The sequence below is a fragment of the Chanodichthys erythropterus genome, chromosome 22, assembly GCF_024489055.1.
Source record: "Chanodichthys erythropterus isolate Z2021 chromosome 22, ASM2448905v1, whole genome shotgun sequence".
In the NCBI taxonomy this organism is placed as follows: Eukaryota; Metazoa; Chordata; class Actinopteri; order Cypriniformes; family Xenocyprididae; genus Chanodichthys; species Chanodichthys erythropterus.
In genome coordinates, this window is record NC_090242.1 from 9,083,462 (window position 1) to 9,108,049 (window position 24,588).

Below are 24,588 nucleotides of genomic sequence, written 5' to 3' on the forward strand. Positions count from 1 at the left end.
GTGGAGGTCTGGCAAAAATGGAAGGCCCTGACATGGAGAATGAGATTTGCTAGGTAGCAAGCGCTCATTTAGCTTGCTTTTCGATGGACTTCCTGCTTCTCAGCCAGCCAGTTGATGTTTAACTTTGTGATGGCATGAGTCACAACCTCCAGTAACTCTTCATAAGCAGGGGAGAGGGCTGGCAACTCCTCAAACTCCCCTGCCTCGATGCTGACAATATCTACACCCTCAGAACTGGATAACATCAACATCAGGCCTTCACTCTGGGTGGAAGAAAACACAAAGCGTGCTTCCTGAGTAAAAGCACTTGAGCCAGCAGGTGAAAGCTGAAAAAGGGACAGGCCCATCTCAAGCTCCTCTGCCAGCTCCATTTGTGACCCCCTTGATCTGATCCATGAGAAACAACACCAAATAGCTGATGCTGTTGTGTTTTGGGTTTCCTTTATAGCTTCCACGGTACGCCATCACGTGTCATGGGGTGACACTGCACCAATGACATTGGAGTTTGTTGAATACATGCTTCAGATGAAATCATGCATGGGTGTTTCCATAGTGTCATCACTCAGATGCAGCGTAGAGCTCCCTTGAAAGGGAACTGCATCTTTCGAAGGCGAGAGGAGCCCCCAGCAGGAGAACCAGGATGCAGTCCCAGGGTGGAGTCAAAGGCAGGAGGAGCCACGGTGGAAATCTGGCAGGGGCGACAGGAAGACGAGGAAGCCCAGTGGAGTCATAGAGTCGATGCTCCCAGGTGGAACCAAGGGAGTGAGAATCCAAAGCCGAGCCAGCAAGTTGACAGGCTGAGGTGGAGTGACAAGCCTGCAGGTTCTAGGTGGAGATAGATGGTCGATAATCCAGGGCTGAGCTGAGGAGGAGATGAAAGGCTGATAAGAGAGAGTAAAGACAGGACTGAAGAACTGTGGCGTGTGGGCAAACAGCCTTCTTGGCCAATACTGGACAAACAGAGAGTCTAAAAACAACTACCTTGGCTGATGAGGAACAGGCAGATAATTCAGGAATAGCATCCTTGGCCGACATAGGACATGCAGTTAATTCAGGAATGTCCTCTCTGGCCAACGTGGAACAGGCAGAGGGCATGAGAGGCAGGGCATGAACATCAACAACATCAGTGACATGTTGCTGGGCGATGAAATAGGCTCGGTGCAGGAAGATGAAACAGGCAAAAAAAAACTTCTGCAAAATTATCAGGGGTACAGAGTTCAGTGCACTTACTTCCACCTTGGCAGTAGAGACAGGAGTCTACTCCATCCCCTCATATACCACCAGCACTCCCATGGGGACGGGCAATGTTGCCGGCTCATGCACCTGGTCAGACATTTTGTTAGGCTCCAGGATGAATAGGGGCTCAGGCGTCGGCTGTGGCATATACATTGTGGTTGGCTCGGACTCCTTGTCTGCAGTGGTCTATGGCTTGACATTTGTTGTGGAAGTGGCTACAGTTGCAGCGGCCAATGAGTGGACTGTGGTCAATGGTGTGATGGACTCTTTCTCGTTGATAGTAAAGGGGAATCCATTATGTAGAAGCACAGATTCCATTAGCGTTCCTCGAGGACCTTCACAGGCATAGTAAAACACACACAGACTAGATGGTAGAGATCCAAGAAGTCCTGTATGTGCTCCTCGAAGGAGCGATTCCCCTGAAGAGGATTTGAAGACTTCAGATGCAAAAACCTCTAAGTGCCATCTGAAATTTTCTTCTAAAATGAGCATTTTTATCAAGTTTGTATGTTTAGGTTCAGTAATTTCACTTTAATGGCAATTAATAGGTCATTTTCATTGCCATTAAAGTGAAATTACTCAACCTAAACATACGAGCTTGATAAAAATGCTCATTTTAGAAGAAAATTTCAGATCTGCATCTGAAGTCTTCATTTGTTCTGTCGCTAGACCCATTTTTAAATGGACTGATCTTCTAGCAACGAAAGAACAAAAAAAAAAAAAAAGAACGACCATAAAACAATGACAAGATCGGACAACTAACACTACAAACTCAGGGCTGTATATACTAACATTAACAAAGGGAGGAAACAAGGTAATTGATTAAACACAGGTGTGACACAAAAGGGTAAATCAAATGCTACAACAAGAGATTAACAGAAACCAAGAAACCAGTACAAAAACTTAACTCCAAACAAACTAAAGACACAGACCCCTTACACCATTTTACACCATTATATCCATTTTATCTCTCTTTCCTCTACTTTCTCATCTCTGTCTACATATATTTTACTGAATATTGGGTAATGATCACTACCAACTGTTGAGTCTTCCCATATCTCCCACTCGCAAATCCCAGCCACATCTGTTAACTCCAGTGTTAAATCAAATGCTGAGTTGTTACCCATGTGTATGTCTATTCTTGTTCCTCTTTCATCATTAAGACACACCATATTACTATTCTCCAATAACTGTTTTATTATCTGCCCATATGTATGTTTTTCCCCTCCCCGTAATGCACAATGAGCACTGAAGCATCTTATATGTTTAGGGACATATTCCCTTATATGTCATGTGTTCTAAATTTACTGTTTGAGAGAGTTTCTTCCTCAAACTCCAACAGTATACTTCCACTGTCTCATCTTATTCCTCCTCTAATGGAATGTAATCTTTAGGCATCCTTCAGTTTCTTTCCTTTCAGAGTTGCTTTTTTTTTACATCCATAGTAACATCGAAGTGTATACAGTTAAATCACTCCTCTATTCCACTTGTAGCTCTTCTCCACACAGGTAGCAACTGTCACTTTATGTTTACCTACTTCTTTTTATCCCACAAGTTCTTAATTATTACAAATGATTAGTAAATTCCCACACTGCAAAAAAACAAATAAATAAATAAATAAATAAATAAATAAATGCTTTTTGTTTTTGTTCTGTTTCTAGTCCAAATATCTAAAAATTCTTAAATCAAGAAGCATTTTGTAGACAATTTAAAATTATTGTCTTGTGTTCAGAAAAAATAAGTGAAAATTAAATGAATCGTCAAGTGAGTTATTAAGTGAGCAAAAATATCTGCCAAATGGGTAAGCAAAATAATATTGTTTTTATTGGCAGATTATTTTGCTTGTTTTAAGCAAAAAACTCACTTAATTTTGACTTTCTTTTTTTTTGAAAACGACAATCGTTTTTACTTGTCTAGAAAATGCTTCTTGATTTAAAATTTTTAGATATTTTAGATGGAAACAAGACAAAAAATCTAAGTAAGAAAAGCATTTTTTTGCAGTGCATCTCTCAAAAAAATTTTTATATTGCAGTCAACTTCACTGGGCTCATGGCATGCAAACATTTTTCTTCACTAAATCTATGTATTACCTTAAATTTATCATCCTCTTTACAAATCGTTTACCATTCCTTGCTTCGGATTTATTCATCACCATTTTGTCTTTCCTTGTTGCAGCTTTTTCAAAGGAGTTTTCTCGTTTCTCCCCTGATTTTTCATTTCCCTTTCATTTCTCCATATGGTCTTCACTCTCATTTTCATCTAAATCCACCCACTCTGACTCACTCACAGCACAGTTTTGTCTAACCGCTGCTGTTATCGTCATTCTGTCATGCTTCCCCATTTCATCCAGACATTGCTTGTCTCCTATTCATTAAAGTTTGAATGAAAGTTGTTTCTGTATCATTACTCCATCAAAATGTACCTGTTTTCAACAGTTTGGGCTCAAAATCCCACCTTTGAGTTCAAGGCTGTTTAAGCCTCCCTGTCGATGGCATCATATCCATTTTACTTTCATAGAAACCATGGAAACTGTGCTTCCTGAAAAACTGCGAAAGTAGTAGTTGTAGCGTCTAGCTACTCTGTTGTTTTTTTTGCACATTCGTGATGGAGCACAATTATTTGCTATCGTTTGCAGTGGGTTCTGTCACCAAAGATAACCCCATTAAGTGAAAATGTGCAAGTGAATCAAATGACCCATGTCAGGAAGTCAAGACGGGATTCAGTTGCAGGCTCAAACAGTTTAAACCAAAATATAGGCAGTGAAAGCAAACAGATGAACAGATCCAGCAGAAACCAACAGGCAAACAGAGAATGTTGGAAGTCCGTCTACTTATATGATGAAGTGGAGCGCAAAGCTTAGGCAGCGGGAGAACAGCTGGGGCACCAGGCAGAGGGGGAGGGGCAGCGGCGAGATTGCACACTGATGAGAGGCGAGAGACTGGAGTGGGAAAACGGGACCAGTGAGCTGAATACCAGACGGGTGCAGAGAGAAAACCTGGCGAGATCAACAGAGGAAAATGCACAAAAGAAAACGAAACAGGGAAACAAACTGTCAATACAAAACTGTCCTTTTTGCGCATGTGCTTTTGTACACGCATCGTCCACACATTCTCAAAAAATGGGCTGCACACGGACAGGGTGTGTGGACATCCGTAAACCCTCCAGATGAAGAAATTCAGCGGACGTGGATGGCTGAAGTATACTTTGGGCTTTAGAGATGTAGTGAACAACAGACGTGATGGCACCAGAGCTTCACAACAGACATTCTTTTGTCCCACTTTGATTAATCAAAAGAATGTGATTGGACCCTCAACGTCAAGTAAATGACTATTGTAATCAGGACTGCCAAAGGTGGAAGACAGGAAAGATGACATCAACGGCCCATTGATGATAGGCTAATCTCATCACGAGTTGCCTTTGTTCACTTAGTTCAAGGTGCGAATGACCATGGACTCCTAAGGCTGCCAAACCGGTTCTGGCTAGAGCACAGCAAGAACAAAGAAATGCTCAGAAAGGAAGACATTTTCTAAACATATTGGCTTGAAATCACCAAAAATGGACAGGAATACTGTAAGGAACATGTCCTATGTGTCCTTGTACTCATCCAGGAAACTATGCACACACAGTAGAAACCACACCTGGAATAAAAGCCAATGCAACTACACCCACTGAGACAGAAGTGTGATACCTCAACCAATTCACATCAAGTTTGGACTCTACGAGTTCAGAAAACTGCCACAAGGACTTTGAGAAAGGTTTGAAAAAGAAATAAAGCATTTCCAAGGTCCTAAAGACATCGTCTTATTTAACTGTGTATTTTGGAACAATACAACAAGTTTCACAGGATAAAAGGTGGGCGTGTTAAGGGACGGACACCTGGAATGCTGTGACCCAAATACATCACCACATCAGGAAAGGTAGGGATTAGTAATCCCCTCCCCAACGTGAAGGAATAAAAGTTTTCCTAAGTGAACAGACCCTTGTTCTGAGTTTCTGACCTGACGAGGGAAGAACAACAGCACGACCAAGGTGAGACTCTTGCAAGTAAACCTTTCATCGCACGGATCAAGCAGCCAAAGTGCTTCTGCAGAGGACTTTGACTCCTGACCTGCATAACCCAAGTACCTCCAACCTACAGAAGATCCTACGGACCGACCACCATCTGACCTACAGTTCTCTGGATTACACAAAGACCTCCAGCACTCAGAGCAGCTCTGCAGCTGTTGGAAATCAATCCAGTCTCTCACTGCACACGGAAGGATACCAGTGGACAACGTTTCCCATTCCCGGACTGATCACCCAACCAAGTGAAACGTAAATATAAGCTAACCAATCCTTTTCCAAAAGCCTTGGCATTAGGTTGTTGCTAAATGAGATTGCTATTTGTGTAGAGACTGTTTTTCTAGGGTCAGCGTACACAGATAGATACATTAGACACGTTATCTGTATTCAGAGTAACGGCTTATTTACTTATTTTTAATACCAGCATCCAGAAAGACCACAATTGACCCCCTCATAGACTGCTAATTACCCATTCATTGCTTCGTCCAATCCGTTGCTCATCTACTTGGCATTCAGTTTTGTTGACATCCATTTGTGTTGTAGTTTGTAGTTTCTGTTTTATTATTGATTCAATTTTCTTAGTAGTTTAGTCATTTTTCCTTAGTAGTTTAATCATTTTCCTTTGTAGTATTTAGTGAGTGTGATATTTTACTCTTGTATATTTTTTTTTTGTTAATAAATTAATTTTATTGCAAACTGTGTTATTCTTGTGTTGATAATCAGAGGCTCTACAAGCTCGCCCAAATCTCACTAAATCCTTCAGATTGGTCAGATGATAAACTTCCTCCAATTTATAAAATATTAAATCAGTTAACAATCTTTCATGATTGTTCTTTATTGTCAAGGTGATAATCCTGACTGGTGCCCCGAAATATTGGAAGGAATCATCTGACTCAATATTAATATTAATACAAAATATTAATATTAATATTAATATTTAAGACCAAAAATCACTACATTTGTGGTGCCCTCATGTGAGGCTAATCCAAAATCACTACAGAGAAATGGTCCACCACTGTCAGGATCACAGTGTTATGTCTCGAGGATGGAAAGCCAGTGAGAAAATCAAGGGCCAAATATGACCAAGGGAAAGAGGGAATGGGTAGGGGCTGGAGCAGACCAACTTGTCTTGTTCTGGGCACAAGTAGAGCAAGCCAACACAAACTGCCTGATGCCCGGGCCCATGGAGGGCCACCACATTCTCAGAATTCCTGGGTGATAGGTCAGCTTGGATGAGTTTCCCTACTGATGGACTTCAGGGTGCAGTGCCACCGGCACAACAGGACACTCCCTTGGCACTTTACACTGACGATCAGCCTCCTCCACTCGCTGTTCGATGCCCAGGAAAGGGACCACACCACCACTCCTCTAGGGAGGATTGTACCAAACCAAAAAAGGGTTGCACCGACAATGCCAACCAGTGGTGCCACTCCACCAAAGTCAAAATTTGGGAGATTTATGGGAGAAGTAGGCACAGGGATGTACCCTCCCATCCATAGGGGACCGCTGAGACAGGACTACCCTGACATCAGAATTATCCACCTCGACAATGACAGCCCAAGATTATTTTGGGACAAGAGAGAAGTAAAACGAGGATCAATGTTGGTGTGGAATTTCCAAGATGGAGAGAGCTTTGCGACAAACTTGAGAGATGCTGATCTTGCATGTGTTTTATTAGACAGGTGAGCAACTGTTTGGATATTTTTATCAACCGAAATAAAGTTTTCTAACGTAATCTTGAAACTTTTGTTTTCTTGATTTACCACAAGACACATGTTTGTATTATGCCTAGGAGACAACCTTATTTTGTCAAGTGGCTAACACTTTTTTTTTTTTTTGTAGTAACAGTAATATAGCATTTTCTCTACCATATAGTACATTTTAACATTAATTGCATGCCATTTATCAACACAGTCATCCAGGTTTTAATAATATGAAATTCTAATATCAATCTAGCTTACTGCAATGTGCAACAAGTGCCTCATGCAAGCCACTAAACTAATGTATATAGTAACGTTAAACAACATAACATTCAACACACTCAAATACTTTTGATCACTTGAAACAGCGCTGTGTTAACCCACAATTTAATTAGACAAATAAAGTAACCTATATTCAAACAGGTCACTTTTTGTGTTGAATTAAATTAAATTAGAATTGAATAAAATAAAATAATGTGAATTTTAGTGATCAAATGTTCAAGTTCAGTGAAGATGGAGGCAGGAGGCCTGACACGCCTGACTGAAAACTAGCTAGATCACAAAATAAACATAGCAGAAGCAAACATTTGTTCTTTATTTATAGAATCGATTCTCCATGCATCAATATTTAACAAATGATTTACAAGAAAAAAAATTTACAGTGACGGTAATATATTAATTTGTGTCGGGAGTGCACATCAATCATTCTGAATCAAACTGGTATTTATCATTATCTCACATAAAAAGAGAACACATACTTCCATTTATTTGTGATCACATGAATGTACAAAACCACATTAAGGCTTTTAAGTTATATATATTATATAGATATAGATAAAATATCATTAGAAAAATATTGATAAAATATCATATGTTTACGTCACATTTCTTCAGAAAAAATTAGCTTTTTTTTTCTTAATTTTTCACAAAATTATGCTATCTGAGGAGGTTTGAGCAATCACTTCCATCTCAGTATACTTTTATCCTTTTAGTCAGAGCAACAGAGGAAGTTCACAGACAAAAAACAGGAGTTGTGTGAGTTGATATGTAATTTATGACATATGCAGATACATTAGTCCGGTATCAACAAAGGCACATGGAAGAGACAGATGAAACCAAATAAATACACGATCATATAAATCACAAATCATGTCTTTATTCTTAAATGGTCTCTGGTATTTTCCATATGTGTATTTATTACTGTAATGGTTAGTAGCCTTAGCATCGCATATATATATATTTCTGCCCCATGCGATAATCAGAATCCCAATCGGATCGAATTCTAAAGTTATTTTAGACACTCGCTGGTGTCTAAATGTGAGTTTTTTGAGCTGAAAATTGTTTTAAATGTCTTAAATGTTGAAGTCAGATGGTAGCATGATATGATAACATGAGAAATGAGCAGCGGTTTTGACCGTCTCCTGACTAAATAAACTCTGCCTTTGTTCATGACCACTCCTCAAGCCCCAGTTGGCCCTCTTTAGACTAAGGTATTCAGCAGGCCAAAAACCATTGGCCCCATGGAAGCCCCGACGAGGCCCGATCAAGCCCTGGAAGTGACAGTGGAAACATGGCTATTAGCATTCACTGCACCGACCTCGCTCCACTCCCACATATCTCTGCCCCACCCTGCTTCATACTGCAGTAACATTAATAAAACTTTATTACATTAGCTCATCTATGAACATAATTTCTACCTGAGTCCCGTCGGATGGATTTCCATCTGCTGTGGAGGTGAAAACGACAACTCCTGTGATTCCACGCTCATGCACTGCATCATTAAGATGACTTTGTTATTGTTTTGAATAAGTGACCTCTAGTGGCAAACATTACATACTGTGCTTTTAAAATGTTAACACGTTTTGAACTGTGTGAGGTCTGTTTTCATATTGTGTTTAAATATGTGTTTATTTAACATATATTTACACACATTTTGTTTTTGCTCATTTTTTATGTATATTGTATTATTTTCACTTGATTGCACATTATTTTATTTTCACTCGCATCCCCTCTCATTATTTTATTTTCACTGATAATTGACTTACCAGAAATTATCAGTACTCATTATCAGCGTGTATAACGTTTTGGTAATAAATTAAAATGTCTGCATAATCTTCCTTATTGACTAATGCTGGCTACTTGAAAATTCATAATAATTTACACTGATGCCAGATCTATCTCTATCTGTGTGTCTAGTACGTTATACCCCCTCCCTCTACATATATTTTGAGCAGTAGGATGGAGTATATAAAATTGCAAAATAAATAACCATTCATCAGTCAGTACTTTTTATACTTAAGTACAATAAAAATCAAGTACTTCTCGATTTTTACTAGTAATATTTTATTAGGGTATCTGTACTTCATCCACCATTGTAGAGAATACACAGCCATGTTTATATATTTAAATATTGGGCTATACAGCCATCTAGTGGTTACACAATGGCATTACAGATGATAAATGGTGCATAATTTAAAATCCCCTTATATAACCAGTATTTATTTCTGTCAGCGGTGATCCTGAATTCGCCCCTGACAACGGGCCAGAAAAGATTGAATCACCTCACCTGAATAGCTCTAGAAAATAATGGCTTGTGTAGACCTTAATCTGCCCTTGCTTTAGGGACTAAAACATGACTATTTTGGAAATAAACACACACATTTACCTAACATATGCATGTGTGCATTACCACCTTGGTGATTGCATTACTTTTCAATAACTTGACAACATCTCTTATTGAATCAAAGTACCTTATGTACTTATTCTTTCTATTTTTTTGTCAAGTGAATGTCCTGAAAGACTGTCGACATACCTTCTGTTCTCTTCTTTTTAAAGAATGTCAAAAGATGTCCTAGAACCGTCCTTTTGTCCATTTTTGAAAAACTTGCCTGATCTATTGGCCATTCACCATTTTATTGTAGTCTGTTTACCATTTATTAAAATAAAAGTTGCAACACATAGATAGATAGATAGATAGATAGATAGATAGATAGATAGATAGATAGATAGATAGATAGATAGATAGATAGATAGATAGATAGATAGATAGATAGATAGATAGATAGATAGATAGATAGATAGATAGATAGATAAAGTCTAATATTTTTGGTTGTGCATCTGCCATTACTCTTCAAGCAATCTACTAAATGTTGCTGGAACATCAAGACATTTCTAATAAATCTTACTAAAGCAAGATGCACGTTAAGTATGTAGAAAAATATATACAATACAATAACAATAATCACATTAAAATTAATGTATCACAGTCAGCAAGAATACAAAATCAATAAACAGAAAAACAAGCTAGTAAAGCGAAGGAGGAGAGAGATATTGAGTAGATGCACCATTTGAAATTGTGCCAGAGAAATCGTATTTCAGGCGGTTCAACAAACAAGACTTCTTTATAGGATGCTCCTGTTTTCTCTCTAAAGCAGAACCATCTAATAGACTACTGAGAAGTATTTGCAGAACCAAAATGGGCATTTCACAATCAGTAGGCATTTCAAACCACGATGGGGATTTTCATCCGCTTTACCGACTTGCTAAAATCATGAAGGTTCAAAATGTCACACAAGGTTGAAGGAAGAACAAAGAAATGATGATTAAGTTTCAAAAGTCTTTTATAATCCACTGCAAAAGCCATCCAAACAGGCAGGCAAACAAAACACAACCTCTAACATAGACGTGACCGTACAAATGGGAACTGAAAAGTCTTAAATACAACTTAAATAAATGATTAACACTTGTGCAGGTTAAATTAATCACAATGACAACTAAAGAGTGGCGGGAAACTGAACAGAGGAAAACATGACAAAATAACAAACTAAAAGTCCATAAAAATGAACAGAATCATGTCACATCCCTAACTCCACCCCTAAACCTATCCCCCCGTGGTTTAGAGCAAATCGGGTTAAGTGCCCTTCTTAGTTTGAAAACGGCCCAATTGATTGGGGAACAGCCTCTAGAGATACATAGTCACATGATCTTGTGTTCATAAGCTACAAATCAATGCTAATTCCATGTCATTTGCATCACCCATGTGTGCTGTTGGCTTTTATCAAAATTTCAATGCTGATCCAGCATACTTTAAACACTGAAACATCAATCTCAAACAAAATGATGGTTTGTAGGAAAACTAAACATTGTTTCAATATCACCTTGCTATCTGGGTAGATTTTGTAATAAAAACAATTAACAAGTGATATCGGTTTAATGTTCACCCTGACTTCTTTAATTGATTCATTATGCCATTCTAGTCTGATTACATTCTTCCAGTAAGCATTTATCCAGTTATAACAATTACGAAGCACGCCTGCCATAATTGCATTTGATGCCAACTCTCAGCGGCATGTTTTGTCATCCGTTTTACTGTTGTGCCATGTACAGTATATCATGCATTCTAGCACTGTAGATTATAAATGTTGTGTTATGGGTATGCTAATGAAGTGGCTTATAAAGAGAAATTTAACTAAGGCAATTTCTTTCTTTAGGTTGACCATTGATGCAGAGTGCCAGCTTAAACTGAATAACTTTCCAATGGATGAACATTCATGTCCCCTGGAGTTCTCAAGCTGTAAGTCTGGCCATGCAAATCCATCCATATTGGTTCCATTCTTGCTTGCTTTTTCTTTCCAGTTTTCTCCAACCCATGCCTGCTTCCATGCTCCAATGTAGTTGAGAGCATAGAAACCATTTTAGGATGCTATAAAAGACATTTCAATTTTTGTCTTGAAATATGAAGCACAGGTAGTGAGGAACTAAAAATATGGCCTGACTTTGAGATACATGTCTTTGCATGCTCACACAAACAAGCTGTGTGCCACTGCCATAGTTTTCTTCTTCTCCTTTGACTATGGAGAGGATGGAGGGGGAAATGGCTTATTATGGTAAGAATGAAGCAGCAGATGTGCCATGGGACAGTCTTGTAAGACAACATCATCTGTAGTTTCAGAGGAAATGGGGTGGGGTGTTTATTTTAGAAACAGTACGAAGGAAAATTAGTTACTTTGAGACTTGCAAATTGTTCTTGTAGATCAGTGGGGTGAAGCTTTGTGTCTCCTTCTGCTTTGAAAACTAGGCTTCTTTAACTCACTTTGATTGAAAGGTAACGATTATTTATTTATTTATTTACAGAAAAAGCCTTAATGGCCCAACTATGCATTCATTCATTCATTTATTCATTCATTCAACTATGCTACATTCATTTTCATCAACTTGAAATTGAATATACACCGATCAGGCATAACATTATTTATGAGCTCTGACAGCTGAAGTGAATAACACTGATCCTCTCTTCATCACGGTACCTGTTAGTGGGTGGATATATTAGGCAGCAAGTGAACATTTTGTCCTCAAAGTTGATGTTAGAAGCAGGAAAAATGGGCAAGCGTAAGGATTTGAGTGAGTTTGACAAGAGCCAAATAGTGATGGCTATTGTGGGGTGTTCCCGGTCTGCAGTGGTCAGTCTCTATCAAAAGTGCTCCAAGGAAGGAACAGTGGTGAACCGGTGACAGGGTCATGGGCGGCCAAGATCATTGATGCAGGTGGGGGGGCGAAGGCTGGCCCATGTGGTCTGATCCAACAGGCGAGCTCCTGTAGCTCAAATTGCTCAAGAAGTTAATGCTGGTTCTGATAGAAAGGTGTCAGAATACACAGTGCATCAGTTCGTTGTATATGGAGCTGCATAGCTGCAGACCAGTTGATAGGTCCTTTACATGCAATCTGCAAGCAATCACATAAATAGCACGAGCTGATTTGGTCACCATTTAAATAGTCTGGTTCAGTTTCTCTAAAATTCAATTGCTTATGATAAGAGAAAAGACTATTTTACTATTTCAAAACACTAAACAATGTTGCATGGTCTGCATTTATCAATGAAACAAACATACAGATGTTCAAAATCATGTTTGATGTTTTTCAAGTTGCGTTATTACACCGAGTGGATAATTAGGCATATAAGCAAGCTAGCTTGAGTAAGCATTTTTAGTTGATAGCAGCAGCAGCAGCAGTAAATACACATTTGAAATCATCTTTGATGTTTACAAGTTGTGTATGATGAAAGGAGAAAATAATTAAGCATAAGCAAAGCTAGCATGAGAATATTCATTTTGAGTTGATAGCAGCAGCAGTAAATACACCTGCTCAAACCCTGTTTAATGTTTTACAGTTGTGTATGATACAAGGAGTGTATAATTAAGCATATAAGCAAGCAAGCATGAGAATATGCATTTTGAGTTAATAGCAGTAGCAGTAAATACTCCTGTTCAAAATGATGCAAGATACAAGAAATTATAAAACATAAGCAAAGCTAGCATGAGATGGTGCATTTTGAGTCAATAATAACAACAACAAAAGGAAGACAACCTTGCTGTGAAGTTACAGGCAAATTTTTTTAAGTGAAATTCTGTATTGTTCATGAATAAAGTTAACGTTTGCTTGTTACTCTGCAAAATGCTGTTTGTCACATGGCTGTGCTTGTGGATGCTGTTCGAAAAATATAAATAATTGCAGGCATGCTTGCTCTGGTGGTTGTTTGGGGTTATTTTCCATTTCTATCAGCTTGCAACATGTCAAATCCGCACATAGAGTGCATTCTAATTAGATACATTTGATCCATCTAGGTCAATGGTGTGGTACAACAAATCTAAGGGTATGGCACCCAGGTTCACATTGCTAGAGTCACTAGTTGAATAATTCTGGGCTTCACTAGCCTAGATACACTCAAGCCAATCCATTTGATGTTAAGCCATTCGGCAAAGCAGGCAAACATAAATAGCAAACATCCGGTTCTCAGGACTCTTCTGAGCAGCAGCAGTACATATGTCTTGGAGATAGATCTGCTTGTTTGGATGGTTGTATTGTCCTTTTGTCATATTGTCTCTGTATGAGGATTATCTATGTCTATTGATGCAGCAACATGTTTTCGTACTCTCAGCATGTGTGTTGGCTTTTATTGTCTTGTCTTTTTCTTGATTTATTGAGAGATTTATGTCTATAGCAGCAGCATACATGCTCACAGTAGCGTGTCTGTGTGTCCATACTTGCTCTGCAGCAGAAGCAATTATCAACAGCAACAGTGTAGCAGATCTAGACTGCCAAGACCAAATACATTAACATTGCCATATGGGTCAATGACATGACATGCATATTTTTGTGTGCAAGTGTATTATTCCTTTTAATTTGATAAATTCATGACTTCTTTGACACTTTAATCTATAAAACCTATTGAGTTTTGTGCAACCGTCCATGCAAATGAACTATTTAAAACTGTTTTAATAATAGAAAATTCAAAATAAAAATACTATTGCATAATTTTACATTTGAAACCTTTCCTATAAATTAATTTTATAAATTTCAGTAGTTTTAAAGCTGTTGAGATAGTTGAAAACCTTTGTCCAGCAATTTGCATGTTCTGAAATAGCAGGGTGGCACAACTTCAAACATGGGTTATTTTATTATGAAGTGAAAAGGTAATAACAGTATGCATGATAATGCATCATCCAGAGGACCTCAATTGATCTTTGGGACAGAGTGAAAAGTTTTGTAGATCTCTCTCAAATACTGATAAAAATGGCTATTTTCAAGTATGGGTAGGGTACACTTTCCATGTCAGGTGGTACAACCAATGTAAAACTAGGAAAACTGAAAGTTATTGTATTAAAAAATTATATATATGAACTTTTTAGCAAAGGCAAAAGTTGATACAGGCATCCGAGTACAAGCCTATCCAATGTATTATTAGTTGCAAAAGTCAGTTGGTGCAACTGTAATGATTGTAACTTAATGGAATTACGTTATTTAAGCTAAAAATGTAATACATTTAAGCTAAGAGTGTCTATTATTATTATACTTTATTAATTATTATTCTAAAATGTTAGTTTTAAATCGAAGATATTTTACACTTTCAATTATTTTCATTATAATGTTTTAATAATTTTAGATGCCGCTATAATATAAAGTAAAGAAAAATATTAGTTGTCTTTAACCACTATGTATTTGCATAAAAAATGTTAGGTACAGAGTACATGTTCATGTTGTTTTGTAAAAACCAACCTGGTCTCATGACGAAAACGTACCCGTGTGCACGTTTTCGCGAGTCGCGAAATACGTACCAGTGAGTACATATCGCTGCAGTTTCGCTCTGAAATGTCCACTGAGCGGCGCCAAAAGCGTGTTTTTTTTTTTTTTTTTTTTTTTTTTTACGTCAGTCGCCTTTCGCGGGATTCGTACCCATGCAGGCAGGGGGAGTCAACTCCTCGCCCTAAGTCCGACTCCGTATCGGCCGAGCTACCGAGCAAGCTTGGTCACGGTCGAAAAAAGCGAAACGCGTAGAGCCGGAGAGTCCAAAGTACGTTTGTTTACAAATCGGGCACTCCGGTCGGATGCGTTTTGAAGCCGTGACGTGATATTGCGCGAGGAGACGCCAAAACGAGTCTTTACAAATCCATAATCCGACCCCGGCCGTCGTCGAAACCGTGCGTGAAAACGAGCAAAAGCGCTCATAGTCGTTTTGTCGGCCTCTAGCGTTCGTTTCTGTCGGAAACTGCGGCGAGACGTACTCGCCGGTACGTAATTTTGTGTCTCGCGAAAACGTGCCCACTGGTACGTCTCTCCCATGAGACCAGGTTGGTAAAAACACTTTGCTGCTATTGAGGTGGAAACGGGAAAGGTTTGCTGGTATGGATAGGTGTAAGGGGAAGAGTCAACAGTGTAATTATAGATGTCATTACAGAAGTGAATTACATATGTAATATGCAGATATGTGTGCACAAAAAGTGCACTGTATTAAATGACTAATGTTAGTACATAGTAGCTAAGACACTAGACACTAAGACGCTCTTTCCCCACCAGAGTGTTTTTTTATTATTTATTTATTTATTTTATCATTCTCACACTTTCATGGCCCCCTGAATATTTTGTTGTATGAATATCTGAACGTGCAGTATGCCAAAAGAAAGAACAGGGCCTCTGCTATATCCGGATTAGATTCAGAATGATGATCAAAACATAGACTACAAACATAGAGTAGATCAAGTCCAACAACACCTTCAAATCTTACATAGTCCTACACCTCTTCCTAGGTCGACATTTCACTCAATAGGTTAGGCAGTTTTGATTTATCCGCTGTTACATTTTTGATGATTACATTATTTTACATGTGCATAAGGAATGCCAGCATACCTGGTTAAAGAAGTCCCCACTTGCTACTGATATGTATATTGTATTATATATAAACAACAAAGATACACTTTTTAGCGTCCTCATTATGATATTAAAGTATTACAAAAATAGAATGTATTATACACTGAATTATAAACATATTTAAACAATAAATTGCAAGTATTAGCAATATACCAACTAATAATCATAAAGATCGGGAAACACTAGCAACATCACAGGCTTAATGCTAGAGATTAGTTTCAGTAGAGACTGTCCTCCAAAAAAACGACCTTATAGGTTATTTTCCAAAAGCACCTTATTACGACCTATAATTATGTTTTAAAGTCGTGTGCCCTCTAGCTGCATATTGTTGTATATTGCAATGCTCTACCGATTGAGTTACGCCAAACCCGAAATATGATGCAGATAAAAGGGTACAGTGCATTAAAATGAAAGTGTCCTGTTGTCGATAGGGGTGCAACTTTAGTAAACGCTGCTATGGGTTGTATTTCATGGAAGTGACAAACTACCTATATGGGCTTATTGGTTGGAGGACATGTTGTGCACGGTCACTTCCGTGTTTTTCCTTACCTAGAGCTGTCAAAATGAGCAGGTACTGGAAACACAAATGATTAGTTGAGCTCTTGAGTGTTCGGGTGTGAGCTGTTTGTTTTTTTTTGTCAGGTGTTGTGACAAACGTATTGGATACAGAAATTAGTTAATAACTCCCAATCTTCCTTACAAACAAGTGTGCAGTTTATTTATTTATTTATTTTACTCTTACAGTTATGTGGTGCATTTCTGGTCTCAAATTATAAATTTGTGAGCTGCCAGTGTCAATTTTACATATATTTATTTTATATTATACAATACATTAGGAAAGTGTATTGTGTGTATATTTGTACAGTAGATTGCTTTTAGGTAAAATAAAAATAGTATTTTTTTCTCCATAACATCTTACTGTTCCTGTCGCCTTGGCATAGAATAACAGAAAGCACTCTGATGTGCCAAATCATCAGAATCAAAAAAACCGTGGTTAAAAAAAACGACGTGGGCTAACTGTATTGTTGCATCTCTAATACAAACCATTATCAGATATAAAAAAAGAGTTAAATGATGCTGAAAGACATATAATGTAAAGAATTCACAACGCATATCCTTTTATTATATTGATATTGTCCAAAACTTGAAGCCACCTACGCAATTGTACAGAAGCACATAAAAATATTATGCCATCTACATCTGAGCCTACTTCATCTTTCCAGGATGATAACAATACAGAGTAATGCGTGCAGTAGCTGCGTGTTTTCCTGATATTCTGATTTTTTTTTTTTTTTTCAGAAGTCGAGCTACTGAGGATGTCATGTGAACACTATGGTGTTTCATTTGAAGAAGCAGAATAATGCATTTTCTTTCAACTTCTGCATAGGAAAATTGAACATGATCACTGTTTCCCTTTCTCTCGTGGAAGTTTTGGGCACCTGATGTCTTCCCAAACAGTAAACTGTAAAAGATAAGGATCACACTGCCTATGACTTTTTTGTTTTGTCAAAATACTTTTCTCAAGATTGAAATCAGCTTTGACATCATCTATGACATTGCGTTTAAATAACTTTGAAATGGGAATTGGTGGATTCTCTGGACTATGAACTCCGCCTTGTCAAGTGAAAGGTATAACCGCCGAGCTATATGCTGTAATTTAGGAGTATAATTTTTAGTAATTCAATTATTAATATTTTAATCAGTGTTTTTGACCAATGTAACTCAAACAATTAAGTTATTCTAATAAATGAGCTTATTTGGATTTTAGAAACTCACCCTTTTTATGATGGGGCTTTTGTATTAGGTTTTTGCATAGCTGTATTGCATGATCCTTAGAACAGAAAAGGACAGGAACAGATAGGAAGTATCGATTCCAGCTTTGGAGCCAATGTCATGATGAAATTACTTTTTCTGGTGTGTATCTATGTAGCTTAGTCTGTTACTTGTCCTTTTGATACTGTTGAAATTATTGCTGTAAAATGTCTCAGGCTGTGTATGTAACCTGGTTCCCTGAGAAAGAGAATGAGACACTGCGTCTTGGTATTGACGCTATGAGGAACGCCTTCAGCTTGACCGGTGTCTGAAGCACTTGTAAACACATGCCAAATTCATTGGCAGTCCATGACATCACACATGAAGCACCTGTATGTTTAAAAGGGTACCTGTGTTGCATGTCATCAATTATTTTGTCTGAAGGAGACGTGCAAGCATGCTCAAAGCATGGCGACAAGATGCAGTGTCTCGTTCCCCTTTTCAGGGAACCGGGTTACAAGAACAGAGCTATAAGGGGACTCTCAATATAGCCTGAGCTATGTTCCAGAATACTTTGCTTGAGAAGCTCTGAGTGAGTGGCCTACCAAAGGGAGCATGCAAGGTGTTACAACCTCAATAGTCAGTACCTCCAGACTGAGAGTACTGAGAAGGGCAATAGATGAGGAGTGGACAGCCACATAGTACATTCCACCTCTACTCTGCCTGTGGACCCATGCTACAACCCTCAGTATTGTCACCCATCCAAGGGGGAGCATATATCCCTACTACAGAAAATCATCAGGGAGGTAGGCAAATGAGAGAATGGCATCCAACCACAGGGGAGTTAAAAGTTCTGCTTAAAACCCCAATGAATAGTTGTGTAGTCTACCCTTATAACTCTCATACAACTCATTTACCAAGCTCATACCCAGAAGTAAAGGCGCTCCCCAAATGCCTGTTATGCTCAGCGGTCTCCAGCGCTGTGTCGAAGCAGGTGATAGAATAAGAAGGAGGGATGCCTTCAGGTGATCTACCTCTACTGTCAGCCCTTCAATAAAAAGAGAGGCCCATTAAAAGCACCCATGCACATGGGGAATATATATTCCTAATTCAAAACTACAACAAATAGTTGGGGAGGGAGATAAACGAGATAGAGGGACGCTTTGCGGACTGCCCATCTTAATTCCATTCACTGTGTATCAACCTCATGTCGTACCTGTCTAGAGGGAAGAATTTTAGCTCTACTTAAAATTCCAATTAATAGTTGTAAAGGGCAGTAAATGAGAGTGGCATTGTATTTTATATTTTATATCGAAACCCTCATTTGCCAAGCTTCATATAGATTTTATGGCAACCTTTCCAAAGGAGAGCGTATAATCTTACTTTAGCCATAGGTGAGAATAAGGAAAAAGAAAGAATGTGATGCTTTCACGATCTACTAACTTAATATAGCTTTAATAATAGCTTTTCAATAGCTTTAACCCTGGGGGGAAAAAAAGATACTTTCAGGGGGGTCAGAGCAGAGCAACTGACCTAGGCAACAAAAGGAGTGATGCGAAAGGCTCCTCTACTCTGTCAGTTCTTCTATTTCACAGACCCACTGACAAATGGCACTCCATCACTTTGAGGATACAAACAACCACCCTCCAACACTGTTACCTGAATGTATCTTGCTGAATACAAGAATGTGCCAGTGTGCATTACATGATCAAGCACTGTTCACAATGCAATAAAGAAACAGTTTGTTTATTTATTTAACAATAACCTGCTCTATCTCCGTGCCTAAGCATTTCGCGATGGCTGCGATAGCTACCACAAGTCCGACAGGGAAGTGTAAATAACTTAAATACCTCCCTCAGGAGGGGGCCCCGAATGAAGGAGTGGGGATCATATAGCAAAGTCGCATACATACAACTTGCCCATCCTTAAACAATAACCTCTCAGCCAATGTGCTGAAGGGAAACTGATGAGAAATGGTAACATTCTCTTTTCTTACCACATTGTCTCACCAATCACTAAGACTCACAGTTGACCATTTAGCCCCACTACTGTAGAAGTACTAGAGGGAAGAATTCCAAAAAGAATGAAAGATTGCTCCTTCAATTTTATCCCTACCAGCCAGCTATGAAGAAGAGAGGATAATAAACAAAGCCAAGGGGTCGCATCATTTCACCACGACCACTATTCCACAAAAGGTCTGCCAGATACCCCCTGTATACTGGACAAACATTCCTTCCTCAAGTAATTGCTGTTTCAGTTCTGCATGACGGCAGGAAACAGAGAACAAGAGGAGGTTGCATCATCCCACTGTGCCCTCCTTTCTTAAATGCAGTTTCCCTCATGCAGTGTTCACATCAAGCATTGGCCTGACCAAATCAGATAGTGGGCTGCCTCATTTCACCATGACTCGTGCCACTTTACATCATCAGTCCAGATTCTGAGCCTGATGTAAGCACTTAACCTCTCAATACATAGCACCCTCCTCAGAGACTAGGGAGCTAGGGGAAGTGATAACCTTTAGCCGATGTTTCTCTTTCTCCAATTGCTTTTTAGTGATCATCTCCCTGAGATCTTGCTTCCTCTTCTTCTTACTTTGTATCCAGGAACTCTCTGCAAATGGGTCAGAAAATTTGGAGGAAGCAGAGGGTGTAGGAGGTAATTCAAACCTCCACATGATGCACTTCTTAAATGCTGCTGACTATGCCCTCGCTTCTCTGAACCTCCCCATCACCGCCCTCAACTGAGGTACTAAAAAGTCCAGAGGGTGAGACCAGAGAATCAAGGAGGAAAGTTTTCTCTTTCTCCTTGATCCATGGCAGATTTAGCCACAGATGTCTCTCCATGACCACCATTGCTGCCATCAAATGACAGTAGCCGTGTGCTTGGTGGCCATCTGCTTGGTGGCCCAGAGAGCTAAATCTGTGGTTCAGTGCAGTTTAGAGGCCACCTCAGGAGACAATCCCTACCCCAGTCCAAGTTTTTGAGCAGGTCGACTAGGTACGCCTGCAACACCACCATTGTGTGCAGGGCATAACCAGCCTGACCCACTGCCACATACGCCTTGTCCACAAGCCGCAAGGTGATCTGGCACAGCTTTGACAGCAAGATCAGAGCCTTTAATGAGAATACCTCGCTCTGAGAGATCACTAGCCAGTGTCTCTTCTACAGGGGGCATTTTCACATACCCTTGCTCACACAATCCCTCCACATTCGAATAATTTGAATGTTGTGTGGACTGCCTTCTGCCAATAAATTTGCAGTGTGTTTATAGACACCGATCACACTGGAGGTGTTCCTATTTAGCGTCAACACCAAGATGCGGGGTTGAAGTTCCACTTCGAAAGGGAATTGCTACTTTTGTTTCCAGACCTCTGATTTATTCTTAAATCATCTGTTTAAAGTTTAAATTTGCTATGAAAGGCTTAAAATGCAAGATGTCACCAAAAACAGGATCTGTTGTTATCATTGACTGCCTTTCCACAACTTCACTAAAAACCTCACACACAAAAAAAGAGTTGCTCTTTGATTATTTGTCTTCATCAAATCTAATTGCCATCTGTCTTTAAAAGGGTTGCATGTGTGTGGATTGCTTGGCTATCCTCTTGCTTGATGACTTTCCACCCTATAGCCTTTTCCATATAGACAGCAGTTATTTTCATATCATGGCCAAAATGTTGTTTTAACAACCTTCTTGCCTCCTTATCATGTGTTTACAGGAGAACCAGCAGTTGCCCCCCCCCCCCCTTTTTTTCAAACAATTTTGAGCAGCTATCCAAATGACAATGTATGAGTGATGGCAAACAACATTACAGCCTGCTGTTTTATTCTAAATGTTACAGAGCCCCATGTTTGTCTTCCCCTGTGACCTAGTTTCCCTGTTCTGTTGATTAGTTCATTTGATTCACCTGTGTCTTGTTTATCATCCCATCACCTTGTTTAGCTCCCTTTGTTAGTCATCTGTATTTATACCCTGTGTTCCCATTCACTCCTTGTCCGTTCTCGTTGTATGTTAGACGCTAGTTTGGTGTACACTGCCTTTGTTTATATTAAAGTCTTATATGTTTGTGGAAATCTGTTATCTGCCTCATCTCTACACCACCAGCCACAACAGAAGAACGGACCAATACAGTTTTTGCGGCGATTTTCTTTTTGTTTGTTTTTTCCCCTTTCTCCGTCACCATGGACCCTGCCGTTGCCCTTTTGTGCCTGGAGCAGAGGGACCGCTCCCTGGAATCACACACCCTGGATTTTTTGGAGTTTGCGTGCCTCACACACTATCCAGACCGCTCGCTCTGCGTGTTCTACATCTCCAGCCTTAGTGAGCGGTCCCGGGCACGCCTCCCAGGGAGCGGTCCTCAGAAGGACTTCGCCGCACTCGTGGAGTGGGTGCTGGTAAACAACAACTCTCCGTTTACCATCTGCCCCGCGGAGGATGACTTCGCCGCCAGCCCCACTCCACTGCCAGAAGCCAGTCAGTCAACATCGACGAACGTCACAACGGAGATGTTTCACGAGCCCACCGCAGACCGAGGAGGCCAGCCCACCGCGATGGATGAGCCAGGACCGAGGAAAGGATCGGACCGTACCATCGCCCCGGAGCCAACCTCACAGCAAGGTTCTGACCAGGTGCGTGAGCCGGTAACATCATCTGACGTCGTGGGAGTTTGTGGAGCTCGAGGGCTGGGAGAAAATCTCCACCCACAACACCACCACGACGAAAACTATGACTGATACTGGCAAATATGCTGAGGAACTGAAAGACATTTTTACAGCTAATTTAATTGATTTTTTCGGAGAGGTGACTTCCCATTCCCCTGATTCTCCTGTTTTTAATGATTCTCCTGAGCCTCCAGAGGACCAATCTCCAGTGTTCTCCAGATCTCTGTCTCCTGAGTTCCCTGTCTGCCCACCCAGCCTCCCTCTCCCGCCTCCTCCGTCACCCAGTCTCACAGCCAGTTCCTCAGCCCCACCATCATTTCTGCCCTTTAGCCACTTGACATCTCCCACATGCCAGGTGGGGATGTCAAGCATCTTCAGGCCCTCCACTCCATCCATTCAAGAAGATCCCCTGCCTCCACTTCCAGCCTCCACGCCCCCTGCTCCACCTCGGCCTGTCGACACTTCGGCGTCACCCTGGCTCCTCCCTCCCTCGGCTCCACCGGATACCATCGGCCATACGGCTTCTCCGGGCTCCCTCGTCTTTCCGGCTCCGCCTTGGTCAGTCGTCCACCTGCCTGCATCTACGGCTCCGTCTGGCTCCTCCTTCCCTCCAGCTCCGCCTACATCCTCGGTCCCACCGGCTCAGCCTCTGCCCTCTGGAGGTCCGTCTCCTCCTCGGACGCTCGTCGCCATGGCTCCTCCTCGGTCTCCAGGACCATCGGCTGCGCGTGGGCTCGTCGGCTCTACAGTTACACCCAGGTCTCCAGCGGCATCTCCGTTGGTCGTCCCCAGGGTGTCGTCTACCCCCAAGCCGACTCCTCCATGGTTCCCACCTGCGACTCTACCCTGGGGCCTCGTCCTGGCTGGCTTCTGGGGTAACATCTGGCTCCTGCTGCTCCTGGCTACCCCCTGGCTCCTCCCACCCTCCACTCCCCCTTGGACTGTCATTGTTATGTTCTATGGACTCTTTTCTTTTGTTTTGTTGGTACTCCGCCCTCCTCCAGAACCCCCTCCCTCCTTCCTCTGGACTCTTACGGCGCGAGGACGCGCCTATTCGGGAGGGGGCGAACTGTTACAGAGCCCCATGTTTGTCTTCCCCTGTGACCTAGTTTCCCTGTTCTGTTGATTAGTTCATTTGATTCACCTGTGTCTTGTTTATCATCCCATCACCTTGTTTAGCTCCCTTTGTTAGTCATCTGTATTTATACCCTGTGTTCCCATTCACTCCTTGTCCGTTCTCGTTGTATGTTAGACACTAGTTTGGTGTACGCTGCCTTTGTTTATATTAAAGTCTTATATGTTTGTGGAAATCTGTTATCTGCCTCATCTCTACACCACCAGCCACAACACTAAATGGATATAAATGGATAAATGGATATACACTTGTAAAAAAACACAGGGTTCATTCAGACTTTTATAAAGAAATTCTTGATTTTTTTTTTTCCCATAGGTTTAAAATGTGCTTGAATTTTGAAAATTGTCATTAAAAATGTCTGATAGTATCCAATGTGATTTAAAAAAGAACAAAAATATGAACAAAAATCATTTTAAAGATCAAGTCATGGATTCCTTGTGCATCATTGCAGTGATGCAGTGCAATCACATGAAAGTACTTGTGAAAGGTTGGTGCCTAAAAATTGCATTCGCACGTCATGTCTCCATTAACAGTTCAACAGGGGACTAAGTTGTTCACGACACCGTCTCAATGAAAGTAGATTGGTAGAGAAGTATGAAATACGTCTATGTTGAGGAGCAACAATAGGAAAGTTAAAATTCTAACGTAAATATGAGAAATCTATGTTTGTGCTAATCAGCTCTACCCTAAAGGCATAGACATAGACTTTTATTAAAACTTGAAATGATTACAAGTAAAGACAAGCATGTTGAATACTAAACTTTGAGGCAATTTGTTTTGCAGTTCTAGTGCAATTCTCGGTATAATCTTCAGGAATAAATAATTTACTTAGGACAGATATTT

General features: G+C 40.1%; 1 protein-coding gene across 1 annotated transcript in view; it reads left to right on the forward strand.

The window, feature by feature from the left end:
- gabrg2 (gamma-aminobutyric acid type A receptor subunit gamma2) overlaps positions 1 to 24,588 on the forward strand; it is a 96,624-nt gene that overhangs the window by 37,700 nt on the left and 34,336 nt on the right. The window contains exon 5 of the mRNA XM_067375744.1: positions 11,489 to 11,571. Coding sequence (XP_067231845.1) covers positions 11,489 to 11,571 — 83 coding nt within the window. The remainder of the gene's footprint in view (positions 1 to 11,488; positions 11,572 to 24,588) is intronic.